General features: G+C 37.3%; 1 protein-coding gene across 7 annotated transcripts; it reads right to left on the bottom strand.

Moving 5' to 3' along the window:
* Positions 1-9,878: 9,878 nt before the first annotated feature.
* On the bottom strand, positions 9,879-13,509 carry LOC137818987 (pentatricopeptide repeat-containing protein At3g42630). Of its 7 annotated transcripts, none has more exons than XR_011082210.2 (4): positions 13,145-13,363; positions 11,544-12,765; positions 11,251-11,461; positions 9,879-10,267 (listed from the first exon to the last, which is right to left on the bottom strand). XR_011082210.2 is itself a non-coding variant. In XM_068622671.2 (3 exons), exons 1-3 carry the CDS (start codon positions 13,232-13,234, stop codon positions 11,442-11,444), a joined length of 1,158 nt encoding a protein of 385 aa, XP_068478772.1. In that variant the 5' UTR covers positions 13,235-13,509; the 3' UTR covers positions 11,083-11,441. The 7 variants fall into 7 exon arrangements, 4 of the variants coding, with proteins under 4 accessions (XP_068478772.1, XP_068478773.1, XP_068478770.1 ...); XR_011082211.2 differs by having other exon boundaries at positions 11,718-12,765; XR_011082212.2 differs by having other exon boundaries at positions 11,544-12,775; positions 13,145-13,345.
* Between the last annotated feature and the right edge of the window lie 784 nt (positions 13,510-14,293).

The following is a 14,293-nucleotide window of genomic DNA, read 5'->3' as shown; positions in this document are numbered from 1 at the left end:
TTTTAAAATAAATAATTAATATTATTTTGAAAAATTAATATATTTTGATGTCATAGATGAAAATCTTTTATTGTTAAAGATCCACTTTTTATGTTAGTATCATTTGGAAGTAAAATATTTTATTTGTTCTCACCTAATTGAGAGATTGGTACGTTAATTTTATTTTTTGTTATCACCTAACTAGTAGGATAGTGGAGAGATTGGTTACTTTTCTGTTGTAAACTGATATTCTTCTTTATTAAATAAGCATATTTTTTATTTTAAAATTTTATTTTATGTGTTCTCAATTAACTCTTAACGGGCAGAAAGTGGAGAGATTGGTGTCTTTTATTAGGGAAGAGCGGAGAGAGAGGGGTGAAATGTAGATTTATGGACGGTTACTTTTTTTTAGGCAAAAGAGTGATATATAAGAAAACTATGAGAGAGAAATAATATAAAAACATCTTAATGTCTCCAAAATCCTCCAAAATCTTAATTTTGATATATAAGAAAACTGTGAGAGAGAAATAATATAAAAACATGTTAATGTCCCCAAAATCCTAATTTTGAGATTCTGAAACTTTATTGTTGTTCTTCTTAACATTTCATCACCGCCACTTCACCAGGTCTTCCGTCTCCTCAATACTTCAAAAACCCTAATGTTGAGATTCTGAAATTGTGTATTGCTAATTTATTTCATCTCTTTTATTTATCTTATTTTGCTTTTCCTATTTCTCTAATGTATACATTTTTTTTTATATAAAGATGTTTAGTTTCTTTTATAATTAAATTAATAACTTCAATTTCTTTAGTTAAGAATCACATTGTTAAAATATTAAGTTGTTCAATAATATTACATTCGATTTATAATTGTTTTAAACATATTTAATTAAAAATAAATATAAATATAAGTAATAAAAAATTAACACAAATAATAACATATTATTTAATTTGATTAAATTTTGTATTTAATTATATAAAAATAAAAAAATAAAAAATGCGGATCGTAGGCGCGAGAGCGCCTATGTGCCCGCTAGTTAGTATAATTTAAATAAAATATCTGCGCATAATAAAAATTTTAAATTATTTAAAATTCTAAATAAACATAAATCTTAACATATTTTATATCATACCTAAATAAAAATCTTTCTAAGTTTTTCAAAATCCTGAATAACTACAAAATCTTAAATTATTTTATTTATTATTTAAATAAAAATATTAAATAAATAAAAATCTATAAGTTTTTTAAAATCCTAAATAAATATAAATCCATAATTTTTTAACATTCTTAAATAAAAAATGAAAATCAATAAAATACTTAAATTATTAAAAATTCTAAATAAATCTATATCCTAAATTATTTAATATCATTATTAACTAAAAATCTAAAATTAATAAAATTTCTAATTTTTTAAAATTATAAATTATTTTATTTCTTACTTAAAAATAGTATTCTAAAATAAATACAAAATATAAATGATTTAATATTGTACTTAAATAAAAAATATGAAATAAATTAAATTTCTAAATTATTCAAAATCCTAAATAAAAGCAAACTCCAAATTTTTTTTAATGTCATTCTTAAATAAAAATAGAAATTCAATAAAATTTTTAATTATTCAAAATTTTAAATAAATTCCTATCCTAAATTATTTAATGTCATTATTAAATAAAACTCTAAAATTAATAAAATTTCTAAGTTTTTTAAAATCCTAAATAAATACAAATCCTAAATTATTTTATTTTCTAGTTAAATAATAACCTAAAATAAATACAAAATCTAAATGATTTAATTTCTACATACTTAAAAATATAAAATAAATTAAATTTCTAAATTATTCAAAATCCTAAATAAAAACAAATTAATTTTTTTAATATCATCTTAAATAAAAATCGAAAATCATTAAAAATTTTAAATTATTCAGAATTCTAAATAAATACATATCCTAAATTATTCAATATCATTAATAACTAAATATCTTAATTAATTAAATTTCTAAGTTTTTAAAATTTTTAAATAAATACAAATCCTAAATTATTGATTTCCTTCTTTCCTTCCGATTAAACACTTGAAAACACAAAGACAAAGGGCGCCCTAGAGGTCGTTTGCACTCCGACGCTCAAGTCAATCTTAGGGCGGAAACACCAAAACTGTTAAGCTTTTAGACTAGGGTTTCTAATGTTTCTGTTACCCAAAATAGGCTTCCTGAGGGGGTGGGCCCCAGCGCCACTGTTATCCCCTCTTAGGATAACCTAGCGCGTGGGGTTCCCTAACTGGAGTGCAACCTCTGACGGGATGACCACCTGGATGCCTCCTAGTGCACGTGATCTCTGGGGTCACCCGTCTTGGGAGTGCCCTAGTTGTTCACGTGCCATGCATGCAACTCTCCGTTGGAACGTGACCCTCACAACTCGTATCCTTTCTAGTGGCTCTATACTTGTGTTACGCTTGAACGCGTCATCCACTCCACACGCATGGACTCTCGTGACCTAGGCTTTGTTAGAATATATGGCCTTAAACGAGAGGGGGGGTGAATTGTTTAAGGAAGATTTTCGCAGACTTTTTACTTTAGAATGAAAATACTTTGAAAGAACTTTGATTAAGGATTCAGTTTTTCCAAAACAAACAGCAAAAGCACAAAGCTGGAAAAACAATCAGTTGTTTTAGCGAAACAATCGGTTGTTTATACCAGTTCCAAAATAAAAATAAAAACTGAATTAAAGAGATAGGGATAGAGAAATTGTACACAGTTGTTTATACTGGTTCACTCCAATCCAGAGCTACATCCAGTCTTCTCAGAAACCCTGAGGATATCCACTAAGCAATCACCACTTGATCACTTACACCACAACCAAGAGAATGACCTTGAAAACCTCAAGACACACACTCTCCTTGGCCAACACTAAGATTGCTGATCTTGAACACCTCAAGAACACACAGCCAATCTCAGCAACACACACAAACGAATTGTTCAGCAGTTTACAAAGATTACACTTGTTACAGATGAATATCTAAAATCAATACAAGTAAAATCCTATTCAGCACCTTGATCAATCTCTCAACTCTTTAGGAATCTCAGAACTCTTTCGAAAAACTCTTAGATCAAAAACTATGTTTCAAGATTCTTAAAAACATTAAAACAGTTTTTCAGAATATATCTAAGAATATAGTTTGTTATCAAATCTTAACAAACTCTTAATTGCATTTAAAGTTGATTGGTCAAAGCATTTAATGACTGGAGCGTATTCAGTTAAAGCATTTAAAGCTCAGTCAAAGAAAACAGTTTTTCTGTTATGGTTTTAAAACAAACAATCGATTGTTTCCTCAAATCAATCGGTTGTTTTGTTACTTAACAAAAACACCATTCAAAAACAGTTTTCAAACTTTCTCAAAACACCTAAGTGTAAACAATCGGTTGTTTCGACAAAACAATCGGTTGTTTCAACTTAGTTTGAAAAACATTTTGCTTTGATAAAAATTGAGATGCTAATTGCTTTGAGATTTAATCTAAGGGTTGATTACAACAAAGAACTACCCCAGAACAAGGCTAAAACCAGCACAACAGCATCAAGCAAAGCAGAGGCTTCATCATCATTCAAAGGATTTGGATTCTTCAAAACATTGAACACCACTTGGTTCAACAGGCTTCTCCCTTACTGATAACTGGTGTGTGGTCTGGGATCCACCTCTCGTGGCCCAGCTCTGCTGTTCGAGTCCCCGATGTCCGACCTCTCTACACTGCCTAGTGGCACGTCGATACATCCTGGTGACCGATGTCTGACCACTCTTTGGTTCCTTGGCGCACGTGCCTCGCGAGACATTGACCCATGCCGCTCGTGGGACCTCGCTTACGTGACCCCAACGTTACTAGTGGTCAACGACGCCCGAGGACTGGTCGGTACACAAGCCCCCTAGTCTCGAGCTGTAACTTGTTCAGCGAAGAGACTAAGTCCTCGCCCTTGGTGACCTACGTGGCTCTGCATGACATGACGTGAATAGTACGCCGAAGTGACGCCTCTCTGCGCCCGTTTTAACTACGCACACGTGTTTTGATCAACAGTAAGGGCTTAATGTCGCTTGCGCTTCTTAGTATACGTTAAGTATTCGAAAACACGCGCTTCCAATCACTGTTCCATCTTCTCTGAAACACCCTTGATTTCTTCGTCTTCTTCCTCGAGCACTCTCGCATTTCCCTCTACAGAGTCCTGAACTTTCATCCTACTTTGATCAAAAGGTACGAACTTTACCCATTGATCGCCCTTATTTATCGATTTTGATGCTTGATAACTGCCTAAGACTGTTTAAACTCCTTGCATTTATGCTCTCTTTGTTTTTCTCCGTTCCTCTGTTCTTCTGGGTTTTCATCGAGTGTGGGGTTTTTCTGGGCTTTCGCTGAGTTGCGCCACAGCCCTTTCCTGAACCTTCGTTTCCTTCTTTTTCTTATTTTCTAGCTTTCTTAGACATGGCTCGAACGAAAACGACATCCAACCCTCCACCCCAAGTAGATTACAAAGCCTTGTACCCTTGGGCCTCTGCGGAGCTTCTCGCCAAGACCTCTACCCTCACCTCTAGCGAGGATGTGAGGAAACACAGGGACGGAGAGCCTGACTGTGTAGGGCGTGTCTTCGGGCGTGAGAGCGACGCTTATGTTTTCGTTCGACCCTGCGCTAAGGGAGAACCCATGTGCTCTGATGAACAGACTAACAATGGAGAGCCCTATTTTTTCCTGTACCAAACTGTCTTCAAACGGACTAAGCTGCGTCTCCCCCTCACTGGCTTCGAGAGGGCATTGTTGACAGAAATCAACGTGGCCCCCGCCCAGCTGCATCCCAACAGCTGGGCCTTCGTGAGAGCCTTCTCAATTCTGTGTAACCACTTTGGGCATCCTCCCTCTGTGGATGTCTTCCTCCACCTTTTCGAGGCTAAAAGTCCAGGGAATAACCTCTGGGTGAGTTTCAATGGTGTGGCAGGGAGAGTTCTCCTCACGTTGTTCCAACAATCTTATAAGGGCTTCAAAGGGAAGTTCTTCAGAGTGTGTTGCACCGACCACGACCGCACCCTCCTGGATGGCTTCCCACTCTACTGGGTGAGGAAGTTAGGGTTCAAGAAACCCAGGACTCTTGAGGAACTAACTCCTCGTGATCGCGAATTCTGTCAGGTCCTTACTAGCCTGAGAGCGGTGTTCAACACTGTCCAACTGATCAAGCATGAGTATGATGCTGAGGCCCTCAAGGGCTACATTGGTATCGTTTTCACCCTGTCTTGCTTGGTTGTGCCTGTTACCGTACTATTATACTTGTACATGTTGCCTCTTTGTATTCGTATGTTTACCCCCCGTATTCTGGATTCCTAACCTCTTGTATTCTTAAATTTGTACATAGGTATGGTGCTGAATGAGGAGAAACGCCCTTACTTACCGTCAAGGGGTGTCTGGGGCTGTGGGCACCTCTGCTCCTCACGCCCTTGTCTTTGCCACTGCTACGCCATCCCCTACTCCTTCCACTCCTATTGTCGCGGTCCCTCTTGCCGTCGCCCAAGCATCACTCGCTCCACCTCCCTGTGAGAGAAGGGTAGTGGATATCGAATATGATGAAGACTCCGCTGAGGGGCCGGTCTTTAAGAGGCTTAGGCCTATGACGGCGACGATCTCCCACTCCTCCACTGCTGGTCGCCCGACATCGCTCCGGGACCAAACGCCAAACGCTTCCTCGCCCCCTAGCCTCCTCGCGCTTGAAGATGGCGGTGAGAGCACCCCTGCAGCCCCATTCGCCCCCGAACTGCCCGCTGGCCTGCAACATGCCCTCAAAGGCTTCCACCTAGGGGTGACGGAGGACTTGAATGAGATCGCGGCGAGGAAAAGGCTGGGTCTCAACTTTAGCACTCTCCTTGCTCAATCCAACGCCGTCATAACTAGGACTGAGGCGAGGGTGGCACTGGCAGAGGCCAAAGCTAAGGAGGAAACGACCCTGCTGGCTCGTGCGTTCACTACCCGCGAGACTGCCTAAAGCAGGAGTTGACTAGCCTCCGCCAAGCTGAAAAGGACCTCTCCAAACGACTTCATGACAAGAGCCAAGAGGTCGTCGAGCTGGAGGCAAAAATCCTGCCCCTGCGAACTCGGCCATCGAGTTGGAAGAGGCGGCTGAGGCATCTAAAGCCAAGATGGCGAGGCTTGAAGATAGGTCCACCAATCAAGAAGTGCAACTGGGTCGTGTAAAGGCCGAGCTCCTTCAACAAGCCGAGAGGTTCAAAAAAGCTGAGGCTGAGCTAATCGAGGATGTTGTTGATGCTTATGTCGCGGGGTTCGAGGACGCCCTTGCTTAGGCTGCCTGCAGCACCCCGAGATGGACGCCTCACCCTTCGCAGCGTCAAACCGTGTTGTAGACGGGCAGATTGTTCCAAGGACTCCTCCCTTTTAGCTTGTACTTGGTTACCAAACGAACAATTTCTATTATTCGCTCGTAACCTACTTGCTCGGATGCTTAGCTACTTTAACTTCCTTGATCTTGATTTGACTAAAAACTGCTCTTTTATCTTAGTCAATTGTTAACTTGTGGTGCCTGACACCGCGATGCTTCTACTAGCGCCTTTGGTACCCTGCCCTTATTGTACAAAGCTAAAATGGGGGTTTAACTGTGAACTAGATCGTTCAACCTTGGTGTTCTCACTCGAGGGGGGAGGCGTTCTCTACAAACCTACCCTTCCACTCACGAGACCTCTAACGCAAGGAAAACAAGTTCTTAACTGACTTCAGCTTCACTCAAGGGTGAGGAGGATTTATCTGGCGAACTATTTTGTTCAACCTTGGCGTTCTCACTCAAGGGGGGAGGTGTTCTCTACGAACCTACTCTTCCACTCACGAGACCTCTAACGCAAGGAAAACAAGTTCTTAACTGACCTCAGCTTCACTCAAGGGCGAGGAGGATTTATCTGGCGAACTATTTCGTTCAACCTTGGCGTTCTCACTCGAGGGGAGAGGCGTTCTCTACGAACCTACCCTTCCACTCACTAGACCTCTAACGCAAGGAAAATAAGTTCTTAACTGCATTGTACAAAACTCGAGAAAATATTTCACTGGAAATTTACTGGGTGACCTCATTAAAAAACCCTTATAAGGGAAAAAGAGCGTCCCCTAATACAATGTACAGTGTTATTGCTTAACTGAAATAAAACTTGAATTTGACCACATTCCATGTGTGAGGAATCGCGCCTCCTTCCAATGTCTCAAGTCTGCATGCTTTGTCCCCAAGGACCTTTGTCACTCTGAAAGAACAAGTCCACATGGGGGAAAACTAACGTGGGACCATCAAGGCCGCCTTCTCCAGTACCTGATATCTTTCCTCAGGCCCATGCCATACTTTACTCACAAAGTATATGAGTTTCTAAAACTGGTCTTGTTCTTGAACAAGGACTGAACTGCTCTCTTGGTCGGTCACCGCTAAATACAAGCTAAGTGGTGTGCTTGGCTGCAGTTTGCACAGGACTGAAGGGTCAGCTAAGTACTCATTCAACCTGATGAACGCCTCTTTACACTCTTGGTAAGGGAGGCCAGTGTCTCTTTCGACTAACGCAAATTCGGACAGGACAACCATGCTTCCCGTCAGCGCGCACCTTTCTGGGTTCGCTTCCATACCTCGCTCGGTGAGCAAGAAACCCAGAAACTTCCCTGCTTCTATTTCGAACACACGTTTCTCGGGGTCTAGCTTCAGCCTGCACTTAGCTATTGTCGTAAATAACTCTTATAAGCCAGTTAGGTGTCGTTCCTTTGCCCCCTGGTAGATAGGTCGAACCTTGGCACTCCGATCCTGCACCGTTTGGTCGAGGGTGCTGCCAAGCTTGGAGACCTTTCCTCCAATCTCTCTTTCCCCTGCATCGCCAACCGGCTCAGGTCGGCTCACCCAAGCAATCTTTGCGCGGGCGATCTCTTCTTTGGCCCGGGCGATTATGGTGTGATTGATCTCGGGCTGGGCGACCTCCTTTGAGCGCGTAGTGACCATGAATACCTCTCTCTTCGTTTTGAGGTTGTTCTCATAATACCTCTTGGCCTCCTTCTGGTCTGACTTCATGGTAATCACCTTTCCCGCCAAGTCAGGAAGCTTCATCTTCATGTGCCTCGTCAATGGCACCGCCCCCAGCCTATTCAGCGTAGGTCTACCCAACAGCATGTTATAAGCGGAGGGGGCATTGACGACGAGATACCTGATGTTCTTCGTACGGGACGCGTTACCATATGTGTAGGTGGTTCTCAGCTCTAAGTGCCCACGCACCTCCACCTGGTCTCCCGCGAAACCGTACAGGCAGCCAATATAGGGCCTTAGCATGTCAGGAGACAATTGTAGCTTGTTAAAAGTCGTCCAGAACATTACGTCTGTCGAGCTTCCTTGATCCACTAGTACACGGTGCACCTTCCTTCCCGCGGTTACTACTGAGATTACCACCGGGTCGTTGTCATGGTGAACAATGTCTTGGAGGTCGACCTTGGTGAAGACAAGGTCGACATCAAAAGCATCGTCGGCCCTTTGTGCTTCTACCGACATCACCCGTGTGTATCTCTTCCGTTGAGAAGTGGTGCAAACTCCTCCCGAAAAACCTCCTGTGATGGTGTGAATCTCACCATGCACCTTCCGATTGAACACTTGAAAACACAAAGACAAAGGGCGCCCTAGAGGTCGTTTGCACTCCAACGCTCAAGTCAATCTTAGGGCTAGGAAACACCAAAATTGTTAAGCGTAAAGCTCTGTGTAACTGTGTGTGTTAAGCGGTGCAAATGAATAGCATACCTTACTAAGTTTGTTACTTCCCTTTATATAGCCTAGGGTTTCCACTATTTCTGTTACCCAAAATAGACTTCCTGAGGGGGTGGGCCCCAACGCCACTGTTACCCACTCTTAGGATAACCTAGCGCGTGGGGTTCCCTAACTGGAGTGCAACCTCTGACGGGATGACCACCTGGATGCCTCCTAGTGCACATGATCTCTGGGGTCACCCGTCTTGGGAGCGCCCTAGCTGTTCACGTGCCATGCATGCAACTCACCGCTAGAACGTGACCCTCACAGGTTGTATCCTTTCTAGTGGCTCTATACTTGTGTTACGCCTGAACGCGTCATTCACTCCACACACATGGACTCTTGTGACCTAGGCTTCTCCTTACTGAGAACTGGTGTGTGGTCTGGGATCCACCTCTTGTGGCCCAACTCTGTTGTTCAAGTCCTCGATGTCCGACCTCTCTACACTGCCTAATGGCACGTCGATACATCCTGGTGACCGATGTCGAGACACTGACTCACGCCGCTCGTGGGACACCACTTACGTGGCCCCAACGTTACTAGTGGTCAACGACACCCGAGGTCTGGTCGGTACACTATCTTATTTTAATAAGTTCAAATATAATAGTTATATTACTTTCAATTTTTATATTTATTTACATTCAAAAATATTTATTATTATTTTCTATATTTAATGTGTAATTTATAAAAATAAAAATAATGTTAGATAAGCAACATATAGATATTTGCATGGAAAGAAGTTATTACCATCATTATTAATATTATTATTACTATTATTATTTTTATTCTTATTAAAATTATTGTTATTCTAATTTTTATTATTATAATTATTGTATTTCTATTGTTTTTGTTATTATAATTATTATTATTGTTATTATATTATTATTTTTCTATTATCATTATTATTTATTATTTTGTACTTACACATATGAGTGGAACTTTATTTCCTATCTATAATACTAAGCATTTAAAAATTATTCATGATAATAATAAATTAATATTTTATAATTATTAAAATTTTAATAAACAAAGTGTGGCACTTATTTAGAATAATAATTACTTGTATAATTCCTTCTACATTTACATTTGACACTATTTTAGTATTTAATAAAAGATTAAAAATAGAATACTATGCATATTTATTTTTGAAATAAAGTATCATAATACCTCACGGTATGCTTTGATTTATTATTACAAATTTATCTAAATTAAATATAAAAATTATATGCAGATTGATTTGATTATACTTAAACATAAATAAAATCCAAATGGAACCAAACTAATTTTTTACAATTTCATTTAAATTGGATTTCGTGGCTACTTTCAGTTTTCTAATTCTAATATTTTCTTTCATTAAATGACTTCTTTCACCATGTTGTTGGTGCAAGTGATACTGCACTCGTTCTCCTGTTCTTGGATTTGAACCTTGTAGATGTAAAACTATAGTTGGAAAGTGAACAAGGTTTATGTAGGAGATTAATCATCAAAGAAGTCGATGAATGACCTGTGACCAATAATAAGGTTACTTAAAAAAGATATAAAAAAAATAACCTTCTTTTGTATCTTTTAAATCAAATTATAATAAAAGAAATCTTCTACTTAAAAATTAGGAAATTTGTCACATATGTTGAATAAATGTTGAATTTGTTATCATCCTTATTCTAGAATGCTCTGCTTCTACATCTTATAAAGGACAAATATTCAGCACAGGTTTCAAAGGCAAACAACTCCAACTGTTGATTATAAAATAAAACAAGGTCCCTTCAAAATGAGGGAATATCACAACAAAACACAATATGCAGATATGCATAAACAACTCCATATAACAAGGGCTTACCTTATGAACCAAAAGAGGAAGGGCAACTGCATGGTAGATTGGACATTAGTACTGTAACTCAAAGCAAAGATAAGTAAACTGCAAATATCCCAACCCAACCATACTTCTCTCTACTCTTCATGGTTCATAAAAATACATGCAAAACTTACAAAAACATAGTTCAAAATTCAATAGATAAAAGACAGATTGGCAGCTTTTGTACCATTCTGGTGTAATTTCTCACAGTAATTACCAGAATGTGTAGATTTCAAAAAAATTACAAAAATATTACAAAGCACGACTTAATGACTTTAGTTTCAACATAGACAAAACAGAGAAGTGGTGAACGAAGAAAACTACTTCAATTGTGAAAATTCAGGTAAAGAAGTTGTGTTCATTGTATACAACTTTGATTTGGATTAATCATTGAACATGGATTCATTTTTTTTTATTAAAGTGAATTCGTGCAGTGCAAAAATAATACAAGTTAACAAGTTACAAGATACATGGCAACCCAATGAAACTATCAGATTTTATATCAATTAACAATGACATGTGAAATACAGAATCTATTAAGAAAGAAAAATGTATGCCGGGATAAGTAATCTTGTATTGACAAGAGTTGCTCACGTTGAAAATATACAAATTTGTTAAGCAATGATCATTCTTACCAAGTTTCAGTTCCTCCAAGCTTTCTTCAAGATAGGATGCTTCTAATGTTCCATTCAACCTCAAATATGCATCACAATATGCTTTACAACACACTGTTTCCACCTTGACTCTGAACCCTCAAGTGCATCCACCATGTGTAAAAGTTTGTTTCAAGTTAACTACATAGTGAATGTCTGTATAGAACCGAGGTCTATACGCAGGACTCAAATTCTATCAGAAGAAATGAAAAGACAGATAGTTAGTTCTTTGTTTTGATAGAGAAAAACTCAGTAAGAGCATTCCAGTTAGCTACCTAGATAGAACTTGAATGGACCTAAATATCCAGCAATTAGTTAGTAGTTCCAAAATATCTGGTTCCTTCTATAATGTTTCTTGAGATATTTTTGTATCAAAGCACGGTAAGTCCATTTCCTATGTGTCTTAAACTCAAAAAATGCTTCAGAACTCATTTGAAAGTCCCCTTTACCTAAGGCCTCGTACACAAACGGATCTGTTAACAACATTGGAGAATCATCCAAGTTCATTTTGTTTAGAGCAAAGTTCAAGTTCCTTCCAAGCCCTCTGTCCAAGTATGCATCAACTACACACCCAAAAGTCACTAGATCAGGAATGACATTCTCATGTTCCATATGTTCAATGCTAAGGTGGAGATCCCAGAACAAAGCCATCCTTGAGAAGGCTAAAGCACGAATATTAAAGGTCGTAATATCAGGACGAAATCCAGATTCCACCATTTGGAGAAATTCTTTCTGCAAGCTTTTCATCTTGAAATTAACAGCATAAGAAAGTAACATAAGGTTCCATAAAAGATTTCCCAGATCTTTCCTACCTAGACCAACATCTCTTATGAACTCACCCAATTCATAGAATTGTCTCTCCCTTGTATATGCGGAGGCCATGGCCCGAATAACTTCCCTCTCTATCAGAAATCTCGATTTCTTAAGGCGGCCATACGCATTCTCCATGTCTTTCAAAGAACCAAAAATGCTATAATACAAAACAAAAGCATTACCAGTTTTAGAAGAGACATGGACACCTCTTGAAGCCATTTCCTTTGCCATATCTTCCATTAACTCAAGCTGTCCTTCTCTTCCAAAACAACAGATAGCCAACGAGTAAACATTAGGTAATATACTGAAATTCCTCATATCCACGTAGCGTAAGATATTAACCACTTCATCGAATTTTCCATGTTTTGCATAAGCATCAAATAATCTTGAAATAAATTCAACAGAAGGTACAAAAGAACTATATAGGAGCTGCTCCCATGTAGTTTGTGCCAGAGGAAAGAGACCATTCTCTGTGTAATATAGCATCAAAACACACAAAGAAGTCTGTTTTGGCATATAACCATCATCTTTGGTATCAGGAAAAACCCCATCAGATTGAGGAAACATTCTTTTCCTACTATTCTTTTGAAGCAATGAAGAACTATCTACACTGCTGTGCATACCACCAGAAGCTCCTTTTTCATTCCTTCTGTTCAACGCGATTCTTAATTGGTTGACTTGACCCTGTAAAGTACTAACAGCATATAAAAAAACAACTATAAGATTTTATAAATTCAAGAGTAAACAGTTTCTATAAAGACTGTTTTTTTAATATCAGAAGCAGATATGTACAATACATTTGTTGATTTTTACAAAAATTTCCTAAGCAAATACCCATTATAATTTTTAATTGGTTGAGAGTGAGGATACTTAAAAATTAAACTCAAACTCAAAGAGCAGTTGAAATAGATGGATTTGGTCCCCATTAAAATAGCAGACAGGAAAAATTAAGATGAAATGGAAGACAAAAAACATATGAGCTTGTACTAAATATGGGCAACTAAAAGTATGTTTGGATCAAATAACAAAGAATACTTAAACGAAGTGATAAAAAGTGGAAAACCTTGTTGTGTTGTTGAGGAGCTCCACTGGGAGAGTCCTTCAGCAGAATGGGCATACGAGAAGAAGGGAGTGTTAGAGAATTGATTTCCATTGAAAACGAGGATGTTCGTAAAGTTCAAGGAAGAAGAAATCATATGAACAGTGAGTGAGTAAATGGAAGATGTTTTTACGCGGAAACCTTGTCTCTGTTTAGTGTAAGGTTGTGGTAATCCAGGCGAACCAACCAATAAATAGAAAGACGAAGCTGACCCTTATCTGTTCCCTTCTCGTTCACCTTCAACCTTTCAGTTCAGGGATACTTGCAGGAATTTGGATTCTATGGTGAATTTTTCTTTTGCTGGGTTTTGAGTGTTGATGCCGTAATTTGATTTCAAAATATATTCATTTTGATATTTTAAAACATTATAATTATTTATTTTTAATTAAAAATAGAAATTATAATCAAATACTCTCTGGGCATAATAATTCTGTAAAAGAGTAGCTTATACTCAGAAGAAACAATGAAAAAGAAGTTTTTATAAAAACTATGACACAAATATAGGCTAAACCTTTTTGCATTGGATTTCAATTCAAAATCTGTCAAATATTTTATGTTATGTTTTATTATTTTATTACCTCCTAACACTTTACTATATATTTATATTTTCTCATTATTTTTTTGAAGATTTTTTATTAAGTGATTTTCTAAACTTTCACGATATGTTTTTTAAAATATTTTATTTATTATATTACCTTTTTTCAATGTTTGTTTGCAATGAAATTCAGTTTTTTTAAAGTATTACTAAATAAAAAATATTTTTTTTATGATTTTCAATCGATATTTAATTTCTTTTAATAGTATTATATATAAGATATTTAACATTTACAGAAGTTAAAATTATTAAACATGCCATTTTAATATTTTTATTATAATTGAAATAATTTCACATAAATTATTTAATTTTGTTGTTATTTTTAATTTTATTTATTTAAATTTTAAAATTAAATTGAATTTTTTATACACTTTCGAGGATTAAATTGACTATTCTACCCATAATTTTTATTCATATGATAACTACTTTTAAACAAAATAATTTTTTTTAAACATTTTAACAAAATACCTAAAATGTGCTTTAAAGTTGAAAAAAAAATGAAATTCACAAAATAAACT

This window comes from Phaseolus vulgaris, chromosome 10, assembly GCF_051622355.1.
Source record: "Phaseolus vulgaris cultivar YP4 chromosome 10, ASM5162235v1, whole genome shotgun sequence".
NCBI classification, from domain to species: domain Eukaryota; kingdom Viridiplantae; phylum Streptophyta; class Magnoliopsida; order Fabales; family Fabaceae; genus Phaseolus; species Phaseolus vulgaris.
The sequence above is the reverse complement of the archived record's forward strand: the minus strand, read 5'-3'. Positions and strand labels throughout refer to the sequence as shown.